This window comes from Grampus griseus (genome assembly GCF_964374135.1).
Source record: "Grampus griseus genome assembly, chromosome: 6".
NCBI classification, from domain to species: Eukaryota; Metazoa; Chordata; class Mammalia; order Artiodactyla; family Delphinidae; genus Grampus; species Grampus griseus.
This window is the reverse complement of record NC_139000.1, coordinates 98,968,242-98,995,900: the sequence shown is the minus strand read 5'-3', so window position 1 is coordinate 98,995,900 and position 27,659 is coordinate 98,968,242. Positions and strand designations below refer to the sequence as shown.

At 53.8% G+C, this 27,659-nt stretch overlaps 2 protein-coding genes across 2 annotated transcripts in view; both read right to left on the bottom strand.

Moving 5' to 3' along the window:
* Window positions 1-23,216, bottom strand: part of BMP1 (bone morphogenetic protein 1) — a gene marked incomplete at its 5' end in the record, with an annotated part of 40,059 nt that extends 16,843 nt beyond the window's left edge. Inside the window, 9 exons of the mRNA XM_082656805.1 lie at window positions 814-916; window positions 8,929-9,044; window positions 9,552-9,676; window positions 11,176-11,281; window positions 12,027-12,205; window positions 12,508-12,625; window positions 12,815-12,979; window positions 15,899-16,012; window positions 23,063-23,216. Of these exons, the coding sequence (XP_082512931.1) occupies window positions 814-916; window positions 8,929-9,044; window positions 9,552-9,676; window positions 11,176-11,281; window positions 12,027-12,205; window positions 12,508-12,625; window positions 12,815-12,979; window positions 15,899-16,012; window positions 23,063-23,216 (1,180 nt within the window). The remainder of the gene's footprint in view (window positions 1-813; window positions 917-8,928; window positions 9,045-9,551; window positions 9,677-11,175; window positions 11,282-12,026; window positions 12,206-12,507; window positions 12,626-12,814; window positions 12,980-15,898; window positions 16,013-23,062) is intronic.
* An 891-nt stretch (window positions 23,217-24,107) lies between these two features.
* On the bottom strand, window positions 24,108-26,749 carry SFTPC (surfactant protein C). The gene is made up of 6 exons (XM_082656123.1): window positions 26,665-26,749; window positions 25,790-25,942; window positions 25,325-25,447; window positions 24,986-25,096; window positions 24,488-24,635; window positions 24,108-24,300 (listed from the first exon to the last, which is right to left on the bottom strand). The coding sequence occupies exons 1-5, from the start codon at window positions 26,704-26,706 to the stop codon at window positions 24,498-24,500; spliced, it is 567 nt and encodes a 188-aa protein (XP_082512249.1). The 5' UTR covers window positions 26,707-26,749; the 3' UTR covers window positions 24,108-24,300; window positions 24,488-24,497.
* Window positions 26,750-27,659: the final 910 nt, after the last annotated feature.

The window sequence follows — 27,659 nt, the reverse complement described above, 5'->3', positions numbered from 1 at the left end:
AAAAAAAAAGAAAGAAACAGCAATCTTGGAAATGCTAACTCTTCTGTAGCAAGAAGTGTCGTAATGACAGCTGCTTCGGGTGACTAATAAATATTCGAACATCAGAAACTGGGGGAAAAAAGAGATGGTGAGCGAGGATTCGTCAGCCTGCTTCAGGCAGAGGCTGGGCTGTGAGACAAAGTTCTAACGCCAATGAGCGGTCCTGAGCTACTTAGGCTCACATCCAGATCGAAGAAGAATTCATGTAGCTCCTCAGGCTCTAACTCTGTGTCCATTACAGCATCTTCTGTCCTGTGGTTCTGACCCATCCATCCCCCACTTACCCACTCCCCTACCCCCGAGACAAGGCACCCTGTGCAAACAGGTTTGGGCGACCGTGCCAGGAATGTAGGTCTCTGTGGTGCACCAGGCTGCACTGTGGGCACCCTCAGGCCACATCTCGCAGACAGAAAACAGAGCCTCTGAAATTGCCCAGATGAGGAAGAGAGCCTGGAGCTGAGAGGACAGGCCTGTCCGTCTCCCTCTGTCACCCTGTGTGATTGCCCACACCTATACACCGACAGCCACCCTCTGAGGGAGGCCTGGAAGCCCATACTGAGGACCTTGAGGTCCAGACTGGGGAAGAGACTTGCCCAAAGTCACACATTTAGTGATGAAGCTGCAGCACTGACTATACCAGGACCCCTGGTTCCCATGCTAGGGTGCTGCCCGTAGCCAAGTGCTAGTGTTGGGGGGAGGATTCACAGCGTGTCATGTGAGTAGTTCTAAGAAGGACGCAGCTGTGGAGGAGGTAAGGCGGGGCTGTGCCGGTACCTCGGAGGGGCGCCTTCCTCCAGAAGCCGTCTCGGACCTCCACGTAGTCGTACCAGCACAGGCGGCTGCGGTACAGGTCCATGGACGTGAAGTTCAGGATGATCTGGGGAAATGGGGGAGGAAGAAGGTGACACCGCTGCCCACACATCGCCCGCCGGTCTCGCCCACCAGCCCCATGACCGCTGCCTGCCTCGTGAGGCTGTTTGCCATGGGTTATAAATAGTTAAGTGTTCCAGAAAGGAGCTCCTGGCACAGAAGTGTCCCTCGTCCACAGCCATCTGCCAGTTCTAGTCAGCATTCTTCCCAGATACCCCAAGCCAGGCCTCACTGAAAATGCACAGCCTCGTTGCAAGTATGTCTGAGACCTGGGGTCTCATGTTACTGATCTCCTTAGCAAGGAGCCGTTGCTTAGGGTTAAACAAACCCAGCTCTCTTCATGGTCAACTTAAATGATATAAATTACAGCATCTTTAGAGGGAAGAGGTCTCCTTGGTGAGAGGAAGGGCCCAGGGAGGCATGTGGGACTGGGGGCAGGGGGCGGTCTGAACGGGAATGAAGGGTCCAGAGAGGACGAGCAGAGGGAAGAAGGCCTGAGTTACCCATCATCGCGCATTTACTGAGTGCTGGTTCTAGGCAGGGCTCGTGCTAACCGCTGAAGGGAGTATCAGGTCTGCATGCCTCCCAAGAATGGGTTTAAGACACTCAACTATACTTCAGTTAAAAAAAAACAAAGGGCTTCCCTGGTGGCGCAGTGGTTAAGAATCTGCCTGCCAATGCAGGGGACACGGGTTCGAGCCCTCATCCGGGAAGATCCCACATGCCGCAGAGCAACTAAGCCCGTGCGCCACAACTACTCAGCCTGAGCTCTACAGCCCACGAGCCACAACTACTGAACCTGTGTGCCGCAACTACTGAAACCCACGCGCCTAGAGCCCGTGTTCCACAACAAGAGAAGCCACCGCAACAAGAAGCCTGCACACCTCAACAAAGAGGCGCCCCCGCTCGCCGCAACTAGAGAAAGCCTGCACGCAGCAACAAAGACCTGACGCAGCCAAAAATAAATAAATAATAAAAGAAAAAGAAAAAAAGATACGTCCCTGTCAAGGAGCTTAGGACTTAGAAGAATAAGACATATGCATGAAAAGCACCTAGTGAAAAACTCAGATTCCAGTCATACGAGCCTGGGTTTGAATCTTGCCTCTGCATAAAATGGTGCATAAAATGAGGAAAGAGCATCTCACCCTAACACAGCAATACATAGGTACAGATACTGCCCTAAGGACCTCCTTCACATAAACTTATTTCAGCCCTTGAACTCGTCAAACGTTCACCTAATACTGGAGGAACGTTTGATACCTCGGTAAGTACCAAGTCTCCCCAGCAGGGGGGCATATGAACAGGTAGAGAAGCACCCTTACTAGGAGGGAAACTGCTTCCTTAGTAGTTTCCGGAGTGAGCCCTGAAGCCTGCTGTATGTTCAGAGTCCAACAAGCAGGGACTCCAGAGAATGGCACCCCCATCTGCGAGGAGTGTGCAGTGGGCATGAGAAGGCCCAAGGGGCCCACCTGTTAGGTGCTAGCTGGGTTCCCCGCTGGAGAAGGGGACAAGGGTGTCCATCTCCCCTGTGGCTCACTGCAGTGTTAGAGGCAGACAGAGTAGAGGCCAGAATGAAAACCACTGGTCAAGGAAGAGCTCCCGGCTCATGGTCACTTTAGCACCGACCCCGTCAGAATTCTTGGTGTTTTCTTTTTTTTTTAATTTTACTTTTTTATTTTATTTTATTTATTTATTTTTGGTTGCATTGGGTCTTTGTTGCTGCGCGCGGGCTTTCTCTAGTTGCGGCGAGCGGGGCCTACTCTTTTTTGTGGTGCTTGGGCTTCTCGTTGCGGTGGCTTCTCTTGTTGCGGAGCACGGGCTCTAGGCGTGCAGGCTTCAGTAGCTGTGGCACATGGGCTCAGTAGTTGTGGCTCGTGGGCTCTAGAGCACAGCTCAGTAGTTGTGGCACACGGGCTTAGTTGCTCTGCGGCATGTGGGATCTTCCTGGAGCAGGGCTCAAACCCATGTCCCCTGCATTGGCAGGTGGATTCTTAACCACTGCGCCACCAGGGAAGTTCCTTCTTGGTGTTTTCAATATCCACCTGCACTATCCTTGCCATTTCCTGACCTTTGCATTCCCTAACCTCCTCTCTCACCCTCTCTCTGCCCCTTCTCAGCCAGCACATCATGCCCTGGACCTTGTTATCATCCATAATGTCAAATCCAAGGACCCCACTCTACATCCATGTGCCCCAATCTTTCCTTGCTCACTCCCTCTGTACACAGAGCTCAACGATCCTTCCAGTTCACTGCAACCTTCAATCTACTGAGCCTGTTGTACTTTCACTGCCTTTCACCCCCGTGTACTTACATTTCTTCTGACCTAGCTTGGAACCCATGGTCCAATCTTTCATATTTTCTTTTGATTCACACATGAGTTTAAATATGTTTGTGTTTGGGGGAGCTTTCATTAATTTTGTTACTCTGAGATGTAATCGAGTGAGATCACGTTTTGAAAAGTGCACTACAGGGGACTTCCCTGGTGGCGCAGTGGTTAAGAATCCGCCTGCCAATGCAGGGGACACAGGTTCGATCCCTGGTCTGGGAAGATCCCACATGCTGTGGAGCAACTAAGCCCGCGTACCACAACTACTGAGCCTGAGTGCTGCAACTACTGAAGCCTGTGCGCCTAGAACCTATGCTCTGCAACAAGGGAAGCCACCGTAATGAGAAACCCGCACACCGCAAGGAAGAGTAGCCCCCGCTCGTCGCAACTAGCAAAAGCCCACGTGCAGCACCAGAGACCCAACACAGCCAAAAAATAAATAAAAATTAAAAAAACACGAAAAGTACACTATATTACTTCTTTTTTGTTTTTTGGCCACGCCGCATGGCTTACAGGATCTCAGTTCCCCAACCAGGGACTGAACCTGGGCCTCGGCACTGAAAGCCCGGAATCCTAACCACTAGGCTGCCAGGGAGCCCCCGAAAACTGCACTATATTACTCTCGATGATTAATCATCATTGGGAGTATTATTATTATTATTATAAAAATACAAGTCCTGGCATTTTGAAAAACTGAAGTTGAAAATCTGTTCTAACTCTTGCTATAGAGCCAGTGTCTTATGACCCAATATTTTACCTTTTTAGAAAAGACCACATATGACCACAGAGGAAGTTTAATTCACTATGGAATCCTCGGTGCATGGCACATAATAGTTGTTTAATAAATATTTCTTGAATAGAATTTTGCTTTTTGGAATCTATTCTAATATACTTGCCCAAGTGTATAAAGATTTAAGTTTCAAGGTATTTATTTTGGTAGTAGTGAAAGCTTGGCAAAACTTAAATCGGCATCCATCAGGAGACCTGAGGGGATGATTAAATAATTAAATTAAGGGCAGTCAAGATGACAGGATGCCAAGCAACCACGAAAGTGACTGAGGTAGATCTATATGTGCTGACGTGGAACGATGACTGTGATTTATTGTTGAGTGAAAGGCAAGTTACAGAAGGCCACCCCACCCCCACACCCCCACACTAGAAGGGTCTGGAAGGACATCCCAAGTGTTACCAATGCTTAGTTGTCTCTGTGGAGTGGGATCTGGAGGACGATCAAGGGGAGAAAATTCACTTTTTACCGTACGCACTCCTATATTGCTCAAAATGTTTACAACATGCATCTGTTATCTTTATATCTAGCAAACAACAAAAATATCTTTCGAAGAGCTGCTGGGCGGAAGAAGGAATGCAGAGGGCCGAGTGAGGGCTCCCTGACTCCTAAACTTACACCCTTAACCCCTACTCCACGTGGCCTCCTTGGGCCTGCCAATCCATTTCACTCAGCAAGCAGCCCTGAGAACGGCAGCCACTTTCCCTCCCTCCCCGGAAACAACTGTGACTCTGTCCAGGGGGGATGGATTCAGGCCTCTGAAGAAGAAACCGTGCCCAGCCGGCAGAGCCCCACGGGGCTCACCCAAGACCTGCCACAGGCAGGAGGAAGCAGAGGCCACCTCACGTGGAAGGAACAGACCTGGGCGAGCAGTCAGGGGCATCCTACAGGGAGGCGCAGCCACGGCTATACTGAGACCGGAGGTGTCTAATTAAGAGTTGTAACAACTTCTGTCGTGTGGAAACAGCTGTGCGCCGGTGGCAGGGGCACTGCCCTTTGCCAAGAAAAACTGGGCCAGCTCTGCCACTTCCTGGCTGGTGACTTTGTGCCTCGCTGTCTCTGTCCGAAAAATGGAGGTGACCATAACGACTCCGCTGGGGAGTCGGGGGTAAATGAGATACAGGTACAGAGTCCCCAGGTGCACCCTGCGTGTGGGAAGTATTCCTCATGCTTCTTGGGTGCTCTCAGGGAGGAGTTGGGAGAACACGCCAACCCTGGGGGACCTGTTGTCTGGCTTACAGTCACATCTTAGGCCTCATTTAACTCCTCTGGGCCTCTGTTTCCTTATCTGTAAGATGGTAACGGTAATAGTACCAGCCTCATAGGACTTAGGGGAATTAAATTAATACATGTAAAATTTACGACCTTGTCTGACACGGGTACCAATACATACGTGTCACACATCCATACGACAGTGTATGCCACTTGATAAACACTAATTTCACTCCTGGAGTTGAATTTGCTTAGATAGTTTGATATTGGGTTCACAGGACGGTCCGGATCAGAATGCAGGAAATAGAGGGAGGCAAATGAGGTACCCGGGGAAGTTGACCAGGGCTCACTCATTTCACAGATCAGGACCGGAGAATGATACTAGCAGCTAACATTGATTGAATTCCTGCTATGTTCCAGGCAGTGCCCTAAGCACTTAATGTACATGAACTTGCTTAATCCTCGTATCAACCCCATGAGGGAGGTACTATCACCAGGCTCATTTTACAAATGGGGAAACAAAGGCACAGAGAGGGTAAGCAACTTCCCCAAGATCATACATCCAGTAAAGAGCACAGCTGGGAGTCAAACCCAGGCACTCTGGATCTTAAACTTATACCCTTAACCTCCATTCCGTGTGGCCTCCCCAGGCCTACCGATCAATTTTGCCCAACGGCTGTGCAAAGAATGAGCATCAACTTTCCCTCCATGCTCAGAGCTCTACGCCCTTCGGTGCCTGAGAAGAGGGACTTAAGGGAGGACCCAGCCCAGGCCTTGCAGAGGAGGGATGGGAGGGGTCGTCTCTGCCCAGCTGGGGGATGGGAGGAGGCAGAATTTGGGTTGGACCTTGATGGGAATGAGGGTGGATACGGCCAAATCCAAAAGCATTTTAAGTTCTTATCTTCCTGGCTCCTCTGCAACATTTGACTATGGTCTCCTCCTGAAACCGCTTTCCTGCTCATAAAGGAGTTCCCTTCGTTGCTTGGGAAACACTGTAAATCCCCTTCAGGGCAGTTGCTAATTACGTGCAGTGTAAAGACTTGAGGATCCTCCAAGAAGTCCTCCAAAGTGGCTCTTTCTCGTTTGACATCCCTACGACTCGCACATTGTACGAGATAAGTTTTACATATCACTTGCATGTCTGGCAATAAGCTGAGAACTGGGAGGCAAGTGAAAAACAACCTCTCAGGAGCCAAACAGATGTCAAAGTCCATCCGCTAACACACGTGGATTTATTTAAGGTTTACTGTTGAAAGAGTAGACTTTGGAGTCAGATAGTCCTAGAACTGAATGCTGGTTCCACCATCGTTACCTGAGCAAACCTGGCCAGACCTACTCCTGCACTTTAAGCCTCAATTCCCTCCACTCTCCAGTAGGGATGACAGTACCTACGTCATGAAACGGTTGTGAGGAATAATGAGATCATGCACGTAAGATGCCAATACTTTGGCACATAATTGGTAAGTGACAAAAAGTGGCCATGCCAACTTGATGGTACCATCCTCTTCTGCCTCCCCAGCCTTTAAATGTTTCTGTCCCCCAGGGTTCCATCTTTGGTTCAGTTACAACTCTACAATTTCAACCAGGACCATGGGTGGGTTTTACTTTTTGCATTTCTACAATCATGCATTGGTTAATCTGGAATTTTTATCCGTAGCCCACTTCTCTCCCTGGAGCTCCGGGCAGGTCTCTGAAAAAGGATGGGGAGTCTTGTGGGAGCTATGAAGGGAGCAGGTCCCAGGCACAGAGAGGCTCCTAAGGCAAGGCCGTGTGCTCTCTAGAGACTAGGGCCAGCCCATGCCAGCCCGCAAAGCAAGGAAAGAAGAGGGTCCTGACCAAGTTGCCATATGCCTGCCAACTGAGCAAACCTCCTGAACGGGAAAGAGAGTGATGCTCTACCCTCCTCTGTGCTCCGTGGGGCCGCGAACTGTCTCGTGCACCTGTCCATCCCCAGGGCTGGGCCCAGCACTGGGCACCTAGTGGCCACACAAGTTGCCAAAGGGCACTTAGTTGTTGGAATGGGACAAGGCTTTGGAATTCACACGGTATTTCAATCACAGACTTTTATGCCATAATCCAGGATCTATGAGATCTAGGGCAAGTTACTTTTTCCAAGTTTGTTTTCTCATATACAAAATGAGGCTAACATTAGCACCCAGCCTATAACGTTGTGCTAAAAGACATGACACAGAGATTTAACACATGCCTGGCCAATCATATGCTCAATGATCATTAGTTGTTATTATTATTATTGTTATCTGCGGTGAGATTTCCAAAGGCTGGAAACCCTCAGCAGAGGAATGGAGGAAACCAGGGCAAGGTCACTACAAGACAGTGAAAAGGATGCAACTTTTAACTTAGATTCAGAACAAGAACAAGGAAGGGGTGGGTTCACTTTTGAGGGAAGCTGCTAGAAAGTTAACCAAGGGAGATAGGGAATTACTCAGCTCTCAATAAAAGTCTGTCGTAAGGGAGGATGATCTTCAAATTATAAAAAATAAAAGCAGCATCGTTTGGAAAGGAAACAGAAGCTCAATAATACAGAAGGAGAGTCAGCGAGCGCCTCTTTAAATTGGCTTTTGCCTCTAGACTCAAAAATGACATCAGAGGACATTCAAATAACTTGCAGATGTGAGCAGTGTCTGTAATCTTGAGAACTCAGAACAAAATCTTTCCCAGTTTTCAAAAGGGGTTTGTATGCATGTGTGCATGCACATGCGTGTGTTGGGAAGGGGGTGTGGAGTGAATTCTGGGAATTGCAAACCACTGAGTTCAGTGGTGATCCCCAACTAAACAGATGGTCTATGACCATTTAGAAAAGAAACACTTGACTACTTTTGGGTTCACTTGAAACAAGGTACATCAGACAAATCTCACTTCTTTTTTAAAAGGGGATTTACCAACTGGTGAAACAGTGGATTTGTTTTGGTAAGGCAATTCATCCATGTATTCGGCATTTATTAATCACTTCCTGTGCCAGAGACATAAAGACAACAAAGGTCTGGTCTCAGAAGCAGCTCATATGGTGGTTGGTCAATAAGGTGGTGACCGGTGGCTGGCTGGTAATGACATTTAGCATAGTCATAGCCAGTGGAATAGCTTTGCCCAAAGCCTGCAGATTACTGGGTCGATGTCAATTCAGAGGGAGATCTTAGATCTGCTTTAATTCATGTCCTGTTCAAGATTTTGATCGAAGGCCAGGTTCGGAACACCCAGAAGACATGCTTATCAAATGAGCTCATGGCAGAGTGAGGACGGCTACCTGCCGGATGGTGGAATTCTGATTCAAAATGATCTTGAGAGCTGTTGGAATGAGCAATGCAACCGGTAATAAAATCTAACCCAGCTCAAGGTTGCACTAGGACATTAAGAACCCAGTTCCAATCAAGGGAAATAAAGCCTTAAAGCTGACTCTTGGGAGCAATAAAAATATGAAGGACATGGAAGGTCCAGGGGTGGGTGAGAGGTCCAGGCTCCACATGAAAAGCCTGCGAATGGATCTGAGAAGCACTTAGAAAAATGTCTGGCGCGTAGTAAATGCTATTCACAAGTTAGCATTTATATACAACTACTAGAAGCCTCTCCTCATCCTGCAGGGTGAATGAGTTTACCTTCCCCAGGTAGGTCACTCACAGCCACATGGACTAAGCTCTCCTACTCAGGGGTCCTGGCAGAGGAGAGGATGCTCAGTTACCTTCTCCCCAGGTGTGACTGAGATGCGCCATACGCAGTGCATGTGGGCGGAGTAGCCGTTGGGGTACTCGGGGGAGGAGAAGTTGCCCGTGCTATCTTGTAGGGTCTCTCCGCAAGCTGTCGAGGAAAGGAAATGATTGGGTTGCTGGCTGCAGGTGCCCAATCCCCCCAACTTTCTGGCTTCCCTGCCCTGAGCCCTGGCATCCTTTGGGGGAGAGGAGAGAGTCTGGGATGGCCCCGTCCCCTTAAGATCCATCCCTTCTCCTTTCCGTTCTACCTAGTGCTGCAGGATGCCCTGCTGTCAAGGCAACATGGGTTCCAGAGTTAAGGTCAAGCTCCTTCGGAGGGCCTCACTCCCTCTCACTCACTGAGAATCGCTCTGCGCCCCCCATTTTCTGCTCCCACTGTCCCTCACTCTCACCCTCAGAAGATGGGTGGCTCAGCATCTCCCCACCTGATCCAAGCCCCAGTTTGGGTCTGTAACTTGAACACTCCCCCTCCCTGGGTGCCCCCTCCCCCGACGCCAGACAGCCTCAGCCTTTTCTAAGTCTCACAGCCTCAACCTTCTTGGCCCCAGGGCCTGCCCTCCACCCCACCCTGGCCTGTCCCCACCCCTGCCCCGACCTGGGCACTTGTAGAGCTTGCGGGCCTGGGCAATGTCCCCCTTGCTGAGCCGGGTCCTCTGGCCGATGGGAGGCTTCACCCCATTCACCTCGTACTTGGGAACGATGGTGTCCAGGAAGATGCCCCTGAGGAGGAGAAGACCAGCCTGGGTGAGAGTCTGACGGGAAGGAGGGTGGCTGGCATGCGCGCACCGAAGGTCACGAGCCCGCAAGAGCCCAGACATTCCTCAGCAGGGTCAGGGATGGGTGGAGACATCTCACCCTGTCATTACACTGCCCTCTGACCACCAGCCACCCTGCTCCATGGCAGCCATACCACAGGGCCTGGGGGAGCCCAGGAACACTTTGGGAGGTCGGGGACATGGACCTAGGAGGCCCTGGGGACACACCGGTGCTCCGGCTCAGTCTGGCCCAACTCCCAGCCCCGGGAGAGCTCCAGACCCCTCGTCAGTCATGTCTCAGCCCTGCCCGGCCCTGCTTCTGAGGCCCCCTGTGCTGATTCAGCCCTGACTACACCTCTCCCAGGACTACCCAGGGCCAACACTTCGTCCTGCTGGCACGGGCTACTCCTGATGGGACCTGGGACAAGGCCAAAGGGCAGGCTCCACCGTGGCCAGACCAGACCCCAGGGACAGCCCCGCTAGCTCCTGATCCATCAGTGTCCCCTGTCCCCTCAGTTCCTGCCTGCTAGGTCCTGGATGTTTCCATCTGGGAGGAGCAGAAGGAAGGGGCAGCAGGCATCCCTCCACCTCCCCAGGGCCCCTGACTCACACCCAGCTGGGTAGAACTCAGCAGGAGGCGGGGTGGGATGTGGTGGGAAATGTACAGGGGGTGGTCTGTGGGTGTGGTGGGTGGGATGACCTCACCACCCTTCCTTGGTCTCTGTTCCCTCAGGTCTGGAGGCAGGAAGAGTGGGTCTAGAAGGAGCATCTGAGGAGAGGGGGAGGGCCAGGGTCTGGGAGAGCAGAGACAGAGGATGAGGACAGAGCCAGGCAGGGGAAAGGCCAGGAGGGGGTGCGAGTTAGGGTGCTGGGGGGAGGCAGAGGAGGAGGAGGGGCTGTTTCCCACACTCTGCTAAGGAGAAGCTGGGACGGGGAGGCTGGGCCACTACCTCTGGGGGCTCTGGCTGTGATTTCTGGGAACCTAGGCCCAGGATAAAGAGTAGGTGTATACGTGCTGGTGAGCTGGGGAGCGGGGCTGGTCCAGGACAGAAGCCAGACTTTGTACCAGTCAGCCAATTATGCAAAGGTAGACCCATCAGAGAGACACGCCCCCTTTGGCTGAGGGTTGAGGGAAAAGCTCAGCTCCTTCGGGCGGATACGGTTCCGGGGCCACAGCACACCACGCGGCTGCACAGCAGCTGGGTTTCAGCCTCCCGGGCCAGGTGTGCCCAGTACTAGGTGAAGAACCCAGGCTCTGTGAGTCCCGGCCCTGCCATGCACCCACCGTGGAAGAGGACAGCAGGGCAGGCAGCACCCACGGGTCCTCTGCTCGGGGGCCGCAGCCACCCAGAGGCCCACCCTTGTCCTCGCCAACGACCCCAGCAGGGCAGGCTAGTGCAAAGCGGGAGGCCTACGGAGGGCAGGGCTGGGCTGCCCCAGAAGAGGCTGGGCCCCATCTCTCACCTGGAGAATGTGTTCCGGGCATAGTGCATGATACTGTCAAAATCATAGGTCTCCCCCAGGGATTCCACCTCCTGGACCTCCATCTTCAGGAAGTTATACTCCTGCCCTGCGAAGACCAGGAAAAGGGTGTGGGGAGGTGGGAGCGGGCGGGTCTGTGAGGGATGCAGTGCTACCTTTTCAGGTGGGGAACCGGGTCCTCCCTGCACTTGAGAGGTGCCCCCCTACCTGAGGGTCTAGGCAGCTGCCAGGGGAAGCCTGGGGGAGGGGCGGGTCTCTAGAAGAGTCTGTCCAGCAGGGGGGTGGGGGGGCGTTGAGGACTTGCTAGAGGGAAGGCTCAAGGGAAGATGGGAAGGAGGTGCCCATTTCTAGAACCACAGGGAGATGAGAGCAGTGAAGAGTGGAGGAGGCCTGGGGAGAAAGGGAGGAAGCAGGAAGGGAGGGAAGAGAGAGCACGGTGGGGAGAAAGGAGAGAGGAAAAAACCCTTGGAGGACAGCATAGGCCAAGAGCAGGAGACTGGGTAAAAGGGAAGAGAAAGGCTGAGGCAGCATGGGAGATGGGCCAACCCCTTCCCACCTGCACCCCTAAAGGCCAGGGGGGTTCTGGCTGCTCCAGACAGCCCCTTTGTGCAGGACCTGGACCTCTCCTGGCTCCCCATCTGACAACTGATTTGCAGTCCCTGAGCTGCTACTGACCCGGAGGAGATGCTGCAGGGGAAGGGTCTGGACCCCAGGCAGGGCTGTGACTACCCAGCTGGCTGGGACTACAATGCTGAGTTGACCAAAGGCGATGGCTTGAGGGAGCAGCTCCCACCCTGACCAGGAGCCCTGGAGGGGCAGGTAGAGGAGCGTACCTGGCTGGATGTTCTCGCGCACGATGGAGACGTGGCGGTCTCGGTCAGGCCGCGTGTGTTCGTGCCAGAAGCCGATGACATGACCCAGTTCATGGACCACGATGCCGAACTTGTCACAGTTCTTGCCGATGGAGATGGCCTGGGGGCCCCCACCACGGCGGCCCACGTAGGAGCAGCACCTGGAGGGCGGGGCCAGCTCAGGGGGGCGGTCCCGAGCTGGGGGAGTGCATCCACTCAGGGGTCGGGTGTGGCTGCCAGGGGGGCCAGGGAGCGGAGGGGCTGGGGAGGGACCCGAGTGCGGGATGCCCGGACTGTGTGCTGGGGTCTGAGCCACATCCGGGGCAGCTCCTGGGGAGATGCCCCATGGCGGGAGGGGACAGATGACGCAGGGCCGTGCCCAGATGGGACAGCTGCAGTGCTCAGGACAGAACATGGGTTGGGGCGATGGCCGAGGGTACAGTGCCCAGGGGCCCCTGCTCACCCGCAGGGTCGATAGGTGAACACGATATAGCTGTCCTCGTCTGTGCGCTCCAGGAAGGTGACACAGGTGTGCTTCTCCCAGTGCCTCATGGCCTGCCGGAAGACTGCCCTCTGGCTGCCTGCCAGGACAAGGGAGGCCAGGCTGTCACAGTTGTCCAGGTGGGCCCACTTCCACCCATTGCTAAAGAGTCAGCCATTCATTGGACAGACAGGCAGAAGGTACCACTCACACCATCATGCACGACAGGGCTGTCCTGAGGCCAGGCCACGGTGCAGACTGCTCCCCACACGCCCGACATCATGCTCACCAGTGAAGTTCCCTCCAATGACAAAGGGGATGACCCCATCGGGCCACACGCGCTCTGGTCTAGACGTTGCTGCCCTCCGGCTCCGGGACCTGCTTCTCCATCTCCCGTGACTTTTCCTCTGCGGCTGCCCACTAGTGCTCTGACAGTTGAGGGTGGAAGAGTTTCCTGAAATTGAAAGAAGAAGGCATTTGGTAGCAAGGGAATGAAGAGCAAGAGAAAGCAAATTACAACCGACCCTCATTATCTAGGGATTCCGTATTTGCCCACTCAGTAAAATTTCTTTGTAACCCCCAAAGCAATACCCTCAGCTCTTTCACGGTCACTTGCTGTCATGCACAGAGCAGTGAAGAATTTCAGTCACCCACAGGCATGATCCCAGCTGAGCCTGAACAAGGCGACAGGCTGCCTTCTTGTTGCAGCTTATACTGTAAATATCTTTCTCACAATCTATTTAGTGCAACATTTTTTGCATTTTGTGCTTTTTCTCGGTGAGTTTGCTGTTTAAAATGAGCCTCCCCTTACCCCCCTGTAGAGCTGAAGGGCTGTCTAGTGTTCCCAAGTGCAAGAGGGCTGGGATGTACCTTATGGAGAAAATACCTGGGTTAGAGAAGCTTTGTTCAGGCATGAGTTACAGTGCTGTTGGCCATGAGTTCAACGTTAGTGAATCAATGCTATATTAATTAAGGTGTCTTTAAATAGAAACACACATAAGACTGGGTTACGTATTAATGAGTTGATGAAAATGTGACCAGAGGCTTGCAGGAACCTAACCCTGTATTTCTCCTAGGAGTAACGGCTCAGAATTTGCTAGTTCAGTGTTCGCAGTGACTTTATGGAATGACTGTAAGGTTATTCTATAACTCTATTCATAACTACCATGAACAGAGAGAACTGACTGTCAGTGAAAAAGAGAACAGCGGTGTACTCGTTGCCCCAGACCTGCAGGGGACCTGAGACTAGGAAACAGTCCCGTCTCAGCCAATAAACCATCATATTTATGGAGCATACAGAACTTGATGTCCTCTTTAAGTATTCCCAAGTACACGTCCTCATTTGACACAGTAGCTCTCTGGATGGACTGGGCAAGTGTCGCTATCTACATTTGACAGATGAGGAAACTAAAGCCCAAGATTTGCGCAAAGTCAGATGGTGGGTTAGTGGCAAGTCCATGTTATCCAAATCTCCATTCTACTTTCCTCTTGTCCCATGTCTACTCATCCCCACTAAGGTCAAGTAAGCCTTGCTAGTTACCAGGCTACCAGGTCACCCTCCAATGCCAGCTGCTCTCTGGGGTAGTTTGACCTTTACTCCATGGCCTGCCCATGCCAGGATCCTCCCTCCTGCCAGACAGGACAACTGCCTGGCACCACCAGAGTGTGCCCAGAACAGGGGCCAGGTGAGAATCCCCCACTTGGGCAATGGGAGGGTTACCTGTGAGCAGGACCACATTCCAGAGCGGTGAGAAGGCTGAACAGAACCAAGACAGCCCAGGCCCTCAACCCTCCCATTCCCTCACACATGCACAAGTGCCAGGCTCGCTGCGGGGGGGCGGGGGGGGTGTACTTGGACCCACCCTTGACCTTGAAGAGCTTTGAGTCCAGCTGGGGAGACAGACATATAAACAAATCATTGCAGTGTGGTGCGACTTGTGAGATGCTAACAGTGTAAGCCCAGAGGAAAGAGCACAGCGAATGGTGGCATGGTCAGGACTTGGGGATGAGATCAGGGAAGATTTCACAAGAGAAGCTCTTGAGATGGGCTTTAAAGGATGCATAGAGTTTTGCAAAGCGGGAGCAGGAGAGGAAGCCAGGAGGGACTGTGATGTGCAGCGAAGAGCCTGGGATTTGGAGTGAGAAGGCTTGGGCTCCTGTCCCAGTTTTGCCACTGACTAGCTTTGGGACCTTAAGCATGTCACATTACCTCTGTGACTCTTAGTTTCCGTACAGATGGTCTCTGACTTCGGATGGTTCTACTTACAACGTTTTGATAGTACGGAAGTGATAACACACTCAGTAGAAACCGTACTTCGAATTTTGAATTTCCTGGGTTAGTGATAGGCAGCGTGATCCTCTCTTGAGATGCTGGGCAGTGGCAGTGAGCCGCAGCTCCCTGCCAGCCACACCATCACGACGGGAAACAGCCCATACGCTCACAACCATTCTGTGCCCAGACCACCATTCCGTTCTTCGCTTTCGGGACAGTATTCAATAATTACGTGAGGGATTCATCATTTTATTATAAAATGGGCTTTGTGTCAGAAGATTTTGCCCAACAGTAGGCTAGTGTTAAGTGTTCTGAGCACCTTTAAGATACCCTGGGCTGAGCTATGATGTTCAGTAGATTAGGTGTATTAAATGTATTTTTGACTTAAGATATTTTCAGCTTATGATGGTTTTATCAGGATGTGACACCATCACAAGTTGAGGAAGATCTGTGTCTGTAAAGTGGGAGTTGTCCTGACCTACCTGTGAAGGTGACTGGGGACAGTCAAGTTAGACAATGCTTTTGAAAGTACTTTGTAAACTGTAAGCAAAAAACAAGGTGGGTGGGGGCTTCCCTGGTGGCGCAGTGGTTGAGAATCTGCCTGCCAATGCAGGGGACACGGGTTCGAGTCCTGGTCTGGGAAGATCCCACAAGCCGCGGAGCAACTAGGTCCGTGAGCCACAACTACTGAGCCTGCGTGTCTGGAGCCTGTGCTCCACAACAAGAGAGGCTGCAACAGTGAGAGGCCCGCGCACTGCGATGAAGAGTGGCCCCCGCTTGCCGCAACTAGAGAAAGCCCTTGCACAGAAACGAAGACCCAACACAGCCAAAAATAAATAAATTAATTAATTAATTTAAAAAAAAAAGATTCTTAAATAAAAATAAAAACAATGTGGGTGCTTAGCTTCTGGGTATGCCTACACTTGCCACTGCTCTGGGGAAGGGATAAAGATATCCCAAGGGAAGACAAGCCCTTATGCTAGGTTGAAGCTCATGGCCTCTGTCCTGGGAGGACCTGGCTGGGAACAAGGAGGTTCCCTGTTTTTCCAATTCTGGAACCCATTTCTGGGACAGAGAGGGGCCAGCCCGTACTGGGTGTACCTGCAGCTTTGATGGAAGACCTGCTGGTGGCACGCTGTCTGAGATCCGCAGCCTGCTGCACCTGGAAGGCCCTCAAGTCCTCCTCATCAAGGGCGATGTCCCCAAGGAAGGCAGCTGGAGAGAGAAGAGGCCGGGGCGAGTCAGTCCCCCCTTACCCAGCACTGAAAGCCCAGCCCTGTGGGCACAGCCCCTGGCCCCAGCAACTGTAATCCTCAAGTGCCTTCTGACGAAGGGGAAGGGACATGGGGGCTTTGAGGATCTCTAGGGAGACTCATGATCATTTTTCAGTTGGAATCTCAGCAAAGATTGTTAGCTACCGAAAGCCACAGTCGTGTCATTTATTCCATCATTCTTTAGCAAATGCTTAGTAAGCACCTACTGTGGGCCGGCGCTACTCCAGTGATTAGCAAGACAGAAGAGGTCCCTGCTCGCAGGAAACTGACCTTCAAAGAAACACAAGTAAACAAATACGGAGCTCGAGAATTCCAGGAAGGGATGGGTGCTACCAAGAAAATAAAAGGGGATGAGAGGACAGAGTGTCTACTTCGGGGGCCCATAACCTTAGCTTTGTGCTGAGCGTTTGGAATTCACTTAACAAATGCCATTTCAATTACACTGAGGGGAGCTTATACTGAGGGGAGCCAGGACACCCGATGGGCTTGGAGGAAAAGGTTTAATAGTTCTCAAGTGATTCATATTCTGAGTCTCAGAGTCCCCTCTCTGGAGGAAGAAAGGCCTGGGGGAAAAGAACTCCGCTAACGGGACATTTTGATTTCTGGAGCTGGGGGGGTGAGGTTTCCAGAGGGATGGGTTAAACAGTCTATCTGCGTTTTGAGAAACAGAGGCCCTGGAGCTGAGCGCTTTGGAAGGAGCTCAGATGCAAGCTTCATGCTGGGCTGCTGTGGGGGAGGTGAGAGGCTGGGCTGGAGGTGGAGCAGAGAGCAGCCTCCCCCCAGCTCCACCCACAGTGACATCTGCTTCTCATCCCAAGAGCTACACAGGCCTGGTGGGCAGCGTTACACAAATTGTTTTAACCTTGAGGCCTTGCACACAGGTTTCTCCTCCCCAGATGTCCCATTGGGTGGACAGACAGACAGACAGACACACACACACACACACACACACACACACACACACCCCTACTCATCAACACAGAATCAGACACATGGGCCAGTGTTCCTCCAGACACACGGTGACATCCACAGCCATGCTATAAAAGTCACAGAGACAACCCTGCACGCACAAGCAGCACCCGTACCACCCCTTCTGGTGGGAGGCACTCAATAACGTTCGTTCAAGTGAAGGATCACGGCGATATGCTTTGGGCTTGCAAACACGTGCCCCAGACACACACTCTTCTAGAGATGTGACCTGGAGCTGGATGGGCAGAATGCGGGAGTGACTTTAGCAGTTATCTAGGCCAACTTTCCATTTTACAGATGTGGAAACTGAAGCCCAGAAGGGCAATGATTTAACTGAGACCACGTTGCTAGTCACTACAAAGGCTGGATTTATAACTCACGCCTCCTGATTCCCGGTCCAGTGCTCACTGCACTCAAGTTCATCATCTTGCAGAACTCATATTCTAAATACTCACTCAGACACACACATCCACCAGAAAATACACACATCACAGACAGTCCTAAAACACACACGCAGAAGCTCCAACACACACAAACCCAACTGCAAGTTCCAAGCCCATTAAGCCAGTAATAGTAGCAAGAGTGACACCTTATGTAAATGTCTGTTGCAATTTACGTGGTGCTTTCCAGTTGACAAAGTGCTTTCGTATTAATGAATTCATTAATCCTGGCCCACCAGGGACATGCCCATTGAGCCAAGCTCCACCCACACACTTGCCTAGGAGTGTCCCATTACAAACTCTTGGAGAGATAAGACAGTGGCTAGATTTGAGCCCACCTCCCTGACTTGAGAGATCAAAACACTTGGATGTGAGTGGGGAAATGACTTGGCCAAGGTCACCAGCTCGTAGGTGGCCCAGAAGTTCTTCCTCCACACGGGAAAGATTCTCTTATTGAAAACATCACCCTTGGCGGCCTGGGCTCAGCAACTGATGGGATAGCAATACAAGGTGCTTCTCAGCTGACGTGCAAGGGTGGCCTTAGCAAGGATATGGGAGGGTAGGTACACCCCACGGAGGTGCTGGCGGGCCCTGCGTGCCAGTGTTCCTACGGGCATTCATGTCCCACGTGAATGCCCTCAGGCCTCTGCTCACTTTGCACCTTTGCACAGACGCTGTACTGCCAGGCTCACACAGCCACACCCGCAGACGTCACCAGGTACACACGTGGCTGGACATTTACACTCATCTTCAGACATAGCTGCAAACAGCAAGGTCTTTGGAGTCAGACAGACCTGTCTTTGAGTCCCAGCTTGACTACTTCTCACTGACAGGTCATACGAACTCTTCTAAACCTCAATTTTCTCCTATATAAAAAAGGAACAAATAAAAGAATCTGTCTCCCAGGATTACTGCACGAAATAAGGCATGGAAAGGAAGCATCTAGCACGAAGCCTGGAGCACAGTAAGAAGCCACAGAATGGCCACTGTTAATACCGCCCCAATAGTAGCCCTATAATCTCAAGTTCATCGCTCTACTTTCAAGGGCATAGAGTTTTCACCCACACTGGCCTCCTGGCTGAGTGAAGCCCCCAGGTGCTCAGAAGCAGAACCTTAAATTCCAAGTACAGAGGCCACAGAACTGTGTTGGCCTGCGGGACCAAGGCGGTGTGGAGGACAGGGTGAGCGGAAGGTGGGCCAAGCTCTGGGCTAGCCTAGCCGTGGAGCTCACTGTCAGCAGTGCCCTGTAGTGGGAATGTCATGACTGAAGAATGCGTGGGAACTGAGGGGGGAGGGGAGAGATGGGGGTAGGCAGGAGAGCCTGATGGCCAGGAGCTGGGCCTGAAAGCCCTCTTCATTTGGGATGCCCTCCGGGGAAGCTAGGGAATCTGGATCCTGGAGAGTCCAGGATGCCCCTCCTTACCAGGAAGGAAGCCCTGGGTCAGGGTCAAGGTCAGGATAGTAGTTGTTTTCAACACAGGATCAAAAGTTTTTGTTTTGTTTTCCAGCTGTAAACCAGCCAGGAGCACTTATGGCTGCTCCATAGCCAGTCCCCCCACCCCCCCCACCCCACCCCCACACACACACCCGCCCCCCAGCAGGAGAGGAAAGAAGAGAGTAAGCAGCGCATCCTTCAGGTCAGCCTCCTCACTGCAGTCTCCTCCCCTTTTAGGGGGAGGGAGAGGAGCCTGGCTGGTGTGACGGAGCCCCAAAGCCATGTGTACCAGGCATACTACGCATGTCCCATTACACAGATGCAAGCTTCTTGCTGGGGGAGGCCATGCTTAAGCTCCTGCAAGTGTTTGCGTGTACTTAATCACAGGTGTACATTTACACACAGGTGCACATTTGCACATGCACTTACATGTACTCAGGGGTACCAACAGGCACAGTTGAACAGACTTGCCCATAAAGCAGGGGCACACCCACAAACGTACAAAAAACACACTCTTGACTACTTCCCTGTGCAAGCCCTAGTGTTTTCAAACACACAAAGAACTGCACGTGCATACCCCATTTCACAGGCTACACCCCCAGAAGGAGAGGGGCACCTTTAGAAATGGAGAGGGGAGAGGAGAGAAAGAGAGATTAGCTGATTCCCCTAGCTATCCTTAGGGGGTAAGCTTTAGTGGCCTGAGGAGTGACACGTTCTACTCCCTTCCCTCCCCCAATATCTTCTCCCCAAATCCCCGGAGAAACTAGAATTATTGAGAGTTCCTTCTTCTGGGGGAGTCCCATCGGTCCCCCTCCATCTGGAGCCCAGGGAGATTGTAAGACTTTTCCTCCTCCCTTGGGGCACCTAAAAGAGAAGGTGACTCATGGAGCAGGGGTATAGGTGGGTGGGTGACTCATTCAGCATGTCTGGAGGGGGAATGTGGTCTGGCAAGAGAAGGAATTGTTTCTCAACCTCTGGAGCTGATAACCTACTCCTCTGAGGCCCCCTGAAGTCCAAACCTGGGCTACAAAGCCCCTGGGATGAGGATGCTGACAAAGGCTGGTGAGCTACTGGCCCAACTCACCTCCCCAAAGCAGACCTCTGAGCTGCCAGGTGAGGCTGCAGTAAGGTCCTCGCTGGCCCAGGAGAATCCCTGTGGGCTTCTCTGCTGATGGGAGCAGCTGTGTCCCAACTCCTGCCTCTAGGGTCCCTCCCAGAGTCCTGAGTCATCTGGGGCAGCCAAATGGAACTGGGAATCTTAGGGAAGGATTCCCCTGATGGTTCCGCATCCCAACGTACAAGAAATCAGGGCTGACTCGCAATCCCCCTGGGAGAGAGAGAGAGGGCTTGGTGGAACCAGCTCTGAGCACACACAGGCCAGCTTGGCTTCCTGCCCGTTGTTCTGGTCTTGTTCAGAAGATCCAGGCACCTCTTCAGGGTATCAAGGGTCTTAACTTTGTCCTTACTGCAACAGTAAACCATCACTCTGATGGTAATAACAAGAGGTGACCTCAGACGAAGAGGCCCCGCTCTCCTGAGACATCACAGGTGAGCCAGGGAGTCAATGGGGCTTTCATTCTTGGTCCTCCACGTGCAAGGAGGAGGAGAGGAAGAGGAGAGAGCTGGAGAGCATCAAGTGGGTAGAGGGAGCAGGGAGAGCCAGGTGCGTCCAAAGGAAGTAAAGCCAGACACGCCTGCCGCTGCCACCTCCCGCATCTGGAGGGCAGGGCTCAGAGGGGGCAAGAGGTGAAGGCAGGCAGGAGAGGTTAACACAAACAGAGGAAAGAGCCTGGGGACCTGAGGCCTGAGGGTGTTGGTGTGGGGTCTTAGGAGTCAGGCCGGAGGGAGGCAGGGCTGCACCAGTCACACCCAGGAGGGAAGCCTGGTCTGACCCTGAATCTTGGCCTTGTCAGGCCCTCCTGGCCACCCCCAGGCCTGGCCCAGCTCCCCACGAGCCCCACGAGCTGGAGAACTTTCTCCAGAGTCCTCATTTGAAGTTCCAGCTCAGCTAGCCCCACCCTTCCATGAAATCTGAGACTGGGGATAGAGCCCTCGGCCTCCCACTGCTCAAACCCCTCCAATTTCCAACTGGTAGTGAAATACATCAGATTGGCTTCCTACCTATTCTTTAAGACCTTGCCCAGCCCTCCTTCTCCACAAAGACCTCCCCAAACTTCCCAGCTTGCTGTGATCACTGTTTCTCTGCCACCACTACCACCAGGGCTGCAGAGGGGCAAGAGGCACCACCAGGGCTGCAGAGGGGAAAGAGGCTCCTTGAGCCTTTCGGGCTTTCCCTCCTTGGTTTGCGCAGTTGGTTATGTCCACGTGTGTCTTGTGCTCCTTTTAGACTGTAAGCTCCTTGAGGGCAGGGGCCATGACTTATAATTCTCTGTATCTCTCACAACATCAAGGCCAGGGCCTGGCACCTCTTAGGCATTTAGTAAATGTAGACCAGTTGAATGAATAAGTGACACCAGGATGGGGTTAGGGAGACACTCCCTTCTCCTGAAAACCAAGCCTATTCCCTCAGAAAAAAATGAAGTCAGAGCGTGAGGCACAGAAAACAGGGGGTAGGCCACCAACATTTATTTAGTGCTTACTGAGTGTTATGCTCTCATATGCATTTTATATATGTTCTCACATATAATCCTTACCACCAACTCTACGGGGAATCGGAGAATCGTATTATCAGTTCCATTTTACAGGTGAGGAAAGCAAAGTTCAGAGATGATAATTACCATTCCCAAGATACTACAGCTAATGAGTTGTGTGTCCAGGATTGAGAGCTAGGTCTGCCTGCCTCCAAAGCCCACGCTCTGTCCACTTAGCCTCATGTCCACCCCAAGCCCAGCGAGAAAGATGGAGGCTAATGTCTGGTTTGCTCACAGCCCAGCAGGGGTGGAGGAGGAAGGGCTGAGGGACTGGCTTTTCCTCCTCGCACTCGAAGGACTCTTATTCCTGCAGTTTGCTCTGATACATCACCCAAAGAAGGGTCCCCCGGGTCACGACCAGAGCAACCTGCGCCCCAACACCTCATGCTCCACACAGGCACTTCTAGAACTCAAGGCACTGTGCCACTGCCCTGGCTCTGGCTATGTGGAGACAGTCTGAAGTCAGAGGCAGGAAGTCGAGGAAAGGTTCTGATATCTTATACCCTGTGTGTTCTCTTGTCCCAGGCAGCCTGTCAGGGTCATCCGATCAGGCAAACGGCTGGAGTGCATGACCATCTGGTCACTCTGTGTGGCAGGGAGGAGGCGGAATCCCTCTGGGCCCAGCAGGAGTGAAAGGGTTACACGGGGTCTTCATGGACAAAGAACACACACACACACACACACACACACACACTCCAGGGCCCTGACCTGGACTAATTAGCCTCCAGTGTCTGCGGGACACAGAGGACTGATATACAGTATCTGAGTTCTCTGTTTTTCCCCTTTCCACCCCACTTGGCCTTAGTAGGTCCTCTGGCACACGGGCAGAAGTTAACTTCCTGTCCTGGGCTGGCTTTTCTAACTTTGACAGCTGTCTCCGAGGTCAGAAACCTGCTGCCGCTGGTGGGGAACATGGGATTCCCAGTGGGCATGATCTCAGAGGATCCGTTGAAAAACTTTCTTCTTCCACTTGCTGGGTGGGGGCCTCAGGAGACCTGCTCCTTGGAGATACAGGCCTCCCTGAACCCAGCGGGACAGACGTGCAGCCCCCGGGCAGCCTAGACAGACAGGCTGGAAAACACCAGTGTGCTGGAGCCCGGGATGGGGGAGAAGGGAAAAGTGCACACACACACACACACACACACAGAGGAGTTTGGCCGGAAAAGTTTCCAGTAGAAGGAAAAGCCTCCTTGGCAGCAGGTTTCTCCTGGGACCCAGGCAGGAATCCTCTGGGAGAGACCAGAGACAGCCACGGCAGCTCCCACCAACAGCAGCAAAACTTCAGTCCCTAAAAGTCCCCCAAACTTCCCCCTCCCTCTCTCCCTCTTTCTTTTGTTCCCCACTGCATTGCCAACCAGGCAGCTCCCGGCTTCCCACACTGGACTGTCCTCCCCCAACCCCGAACCCTCAGCAGCCCGCGCCTCCCTCCCAGCCCCGGCCCGCCCGCGCCCGACCCGGGCGCCCCGGGATCGGCCGGTGGGGTGGGGGGCGCCTACCCGCCTTGCAGGGGTCTTTGTAGTTGAGGGGCTCCGCGTCGTCCTCCTCCCCCAGGTCATAGGTGTAGTCGGCCAAGTCGAGCTGCCGGCCCGGGCGCGCGAGCAGGAGCAGCCAGAGCAGCAGCGGCAGCGGCGGGCGGGCCACGCCGGGCATGCTGGCGGGCGCGGCGGCGGCGGACGCGGTGGCGGCGGTGGCGGCGGCGGCGGCGGCGGCGGGTCGCGCCCGGACGCGGGAGCGGACGAGAGGGGAAGCGGAGGACTGGCGGCGAGGGGAGGGCGCTCCCGGCCGCCCGCTCTCCCCCCGCGCTCTCCCTACCTCTTCCCCTTCCCTCTCCTCGCCCTCCCTCCTTCCTGTCTCCCGCCCCCTCTCCGGCCCGGCTTCTCCGCTCTCCCTTCCCTTCTTTCCGTCTCTTTCCTTCTCTCCCTCCCTCCCTCTCCCCCTCTTTAGGGAAATGAGCTCGCTGGAGGGCGGGTTTTCGCCTGGAGCTCGGCCCCCCTCGGGGCCGGGACCGTGCTCGGCCGGGCCGGGACGTGCGCCAGCCGGAGGCGGGGAGGGTGTAGAGCCGGCCGGCCGGGAGGGGGCTCGGGAGGCGCGGGGAGCGGGGCGGCGGGGCCGGGGAGGGGGCTCCGGGCGCCGGGCCCCGGGGTGTTCGGCCCGGCGCCCGTCCCGGGCCGCGGAACACGCCGTCGGGTCAATCGTGCCGCCTCCGCCTCGCTCCGTCCCCCGATTTTGGGCCGTGTTTCCCCGCCTGCGGCTCTCGCACTCTGCCTTTCTCGGACCCTCGCGCTCTCCCATCTCGGTCCCTGTGCCTCTAGTTCTGTCCTGTCTCTCGCCGTCTCCGTCTCGCTCCCTCCCTCGGGAGACGCCACTGGAGGGCGCCTGAAGCCCGCAGATTGCTCCCCAGTCCCCTCGCCTCATCACCCTGGGACCGGGGGAGAATGGGAAAGCCCGCTTGGCGTGCCCAAGGCCCTAGCCTTCCCCTGGCTGGCCCCCACCAAGCGCGGGACTGAGGCATGTGAGAGGATAGACGAGGTACACCCTTCGTTTTTCAATCAGGCTGCTTTATTCTTTGGTGTAGGAACCCCCTTGGGTCCTGGGAGCTGCTTCTTCTCTGCCCACCTCTCCCCACAGCTCCCATTTCTCCAGGACCAGTCCCAGTGGTACTGGCAGGAGCGGCTTCCTGCCGGTCTGCACAAGACCCTTTGCTCCTGGAGCTTTGCTGTCCCTTGCTGAGGCCCTGCGAAGCAAAGGAACACTGTTTATTACGTGAGGGAGAGGGACGTGGGGTGGTGGTGTCTGTGAACCTTCCCTCCCCTGAGCTCTGTAGGTGACCCCGCCTCCGTGGTTCCCCCAGTGCCTGGTCAGTTGACATGACCATCCTGGGCCACTGTTGCTCCAGTGCCCTGGAGGTCACACCTGCTCACCTGATGGGTCCTAGATGTAGTAGAGGGGCACCTCGCCACACAGGGTGCTCATGGTGCTGCCCAGGAAGGCCAGGTCCCCAGAGGATGCCAAGCTGGCGTCACGGCCCTCCTCCTGGCCCAGCTTAGAGGTAGGTACTGAGGGCTCGGCCTGGAAAGAGCACCTGATTTGGAGGCTGGGAACTGAGTTTCTGTCTCACCTGCGGCCCTTATTGTGGGACTTCAGGTGTGTCAGGCAATCTCTCTGAGTAAAGAAGGGGCTGTGCTGGAGTCAGAAGCCCCCAGGGGGTGTGTGGGCTCAGCTGAGGCCAGCAGCTTGGCTGTGGGGTGGGGATGGTAAGTGGGTAGGAAAGGTTTGGTGCAGGGGAATCCCAGGAGGGCATTCACCTGGCAGTCCACGATGAGCAGCGCTTTACAGGTGACAAAGAACCATCATCTTCAATGCTCCTCATAGCAGCTCTGGGAGGGAGACAGCCCACTCTTTCTTACCCACACACCCACCTGGAAGTTCTGGAATTTTCTAGTGAGAGCCTCAAGACTTGGGATGCTCTGCGGAGCCATTTTCATGATGTAGCAGCAGGTTCCCGGGGCTGGCTTGTAGGCAATCAGGAGCTGGGCACAGGAACCCCAGAGTTGGTTCGGGAAGGCACTGCCTAGCTCACTCCTAACTCTGGTCCTTGGCCATCTCCCTCTAGGTTGGGGACGGGAGGGAGTCATACTGGAATCTAGGGCTCAGGCAAAAGTGCTGGGGGTGTGGGGAGAGGTGGACATGTACGAGTCCACAGCTGCATAGGTCTAGCACAGTGTAGCCCTAGGGTCAAGAGGTCCAGGCACACCCACCCTCTGGTAGTCATACACCGCGATGCCAGTGGAGCCAACGGAGAAGGTGGCAGTGGTTCCCACACGCTCACTCAGGGCCAGGCGTTGCTGGGCTTCCGGCCCCGCGATGCTCATCTCTAGGACCTAGGGGAGGGCATAGTGCTGCCTGGCATTCCTCTTTCCCCACTCATCATGCCCACCCTCAGTCCCCTTTACTCAAATGCAATTTTTTCTTCCCTGGGAGCTCAGAGAGGCCAAGTGGAACCAGGTGCTGGAGGGAACAGGTCATCCCACCGTGGGCCAGGGGCCTGGTGAAAAAGCCCAGGCCAGGTTTGCCACCCTGTTCCCACCTCTGTCCTTCCCTGAGGTGCCACTTGCCTCCTCCCCTCTTTCCCCTTGGGCAATTTGCTATCTGCCCACCCCATCTCAGGGCCTTTGTCTGGCCTGTCCTGTACCCACTGCCCACCCCATCCCAGGCCTGCTTACCATCTCGGTATGTTTCTGGCTCATGTAAAGAGCCATGAGCAGGGCCCCAACAATCACCACGACAACAAGGACCACGACCACGATGAGAAGGCGTTTGATCTTCCCAAGACAGCAGGGGATTCGGAACCGGTCCCCAGGGACTGCTGAGTAGTCCTGTCGTGGTGGGGCAGGGAGGGAGACAGGTGTGAGGTCATGAGGATGCCCTTTCTTCTCCCTGCACAGCTAGGACACCTTCCCACACTCTCCCGAGGCTGAACAACCAATGCTATGGACATGCAGAGAAGGGCTGAGGAGATCGGTGAAGGCTTCCTGGAGGAGGGGGCCTGGATTCCCATAGATGCTTAGAAGTGAGGTCTGGCTTGGAGACACCCAAGAGAGACTGTTTCACCAGTCTCATCTCCTGCTGTTTCCTCCAGACCTCTGGCATCCCAAGCATGCCCAGTCCCTCTCTGTCCTGCCCCTGCCCCCCATCCATGCCTTTATGCATACTATCCCTTCTTTCTGCAATGCCTTCCTTCTTCTCAAGCTGGTGAGCTCCAACTAGTTCCTCTGGAGCCAGCTCAAATGTTATTTTCTCTGCGAAGCTTCCTGTGATCTCCCGAGTAGTAGCTCCTTACCCAGTGCTTTCTACAGCCCTTTTCACTGACCCCTGTGGTGACTCACGGCCCCTCATATGGGAATTAGTGGCTGACGAGTCTATCTCTCCAAGGGTCTCTGTCTTAGTGTTTGGTGTCCTTACCTTGATTTAGCACAGTCCTAAGTTAGTTGAGTGAATGAATCTGGATGAGGAAACAGGCCCAGAGGTTGGAGGAGGTAGGGCCCACTACACACAGATACACTCCCGCATACATGCGCACACACACAATCAAACTCACCGGCGGGCTCTCCATCAGGACCTCTTTGCTGCCCACATCCATCTCGCAGTAGACACCTTCCCCTCCTCATCTCCAAGTGTGACTAGGGTCTTATATGTGCCGGGAGAGAGAGGGGACAGAGGTGAAAGACCCAGCCCCTGTCTGCCAGCCAAGCCCTCAGCTTTGAAGCCTGTTTGGTCCTGGTCCTCCAGAGCTGAGGGCCCGATAAGCTAGCTGCAAGAGTGCCTAAGGGCCCTTGGCGCTGGCGCATGAGTCCTCTTGGCCCCAGCAAGAGCAAAGCTAGGTAAGGTGAGCCAACCTGCCCTTGGGCGATCTACACCTCTCAGCGTGGGTGTCTTGCTGGCGCCTGCCCCTGCAGTCCTTTGGCTTTTCCTGATCTTCTGCCAGGCTGAACCTCTTAGGCAACCAAGGGTCTGACCCAATGGGTCCACCACATTTCCCAACAGAATTTCCCCTAAGCATAGGGCTGGGCTCCAGGAAGGGGAGCCCCTGTGGACCCGCAGGGACAGTACTAAAGGCACGGGGTGCTTTGGCATCAGTGTGGGCGTTCATAAATGGTTCATAAGTTCTCTGAGAGCATCAGATTTTCACTTCAAGTATCTGCCTCACCTCCTCCCACACATTTCGTACCTAACCTCAGACATGCCCCCAGTCATTCTTGCCCAGATTCTGAACACTGTCCCCTCTGGTTATAAATGCTTACTAACACACAGTTTTTCTTTCTTTGGCATAGGCTTGTTCGTAAGCTGAAGGCTTTTTTTTTTTTTTCCTAACCTGCTTTTACTTTTATTTGCATTTATTGTATGCTGAATTTATTTCCAGACCATATGTTTTTGTTTCTTCAGTTTCTTCTGGGACAGCTTTCTCTCCTGTGCAACCTCCTCTTCGGGTTTGGAACAATCTGCTCTTTTTTTTAGGGAGGATCATCTCTATGTGGCGGGGGGTGTCCTATAGGGGTTAATCCGACCGTGAGCTCTGTGAAGTCCTGTGCTACA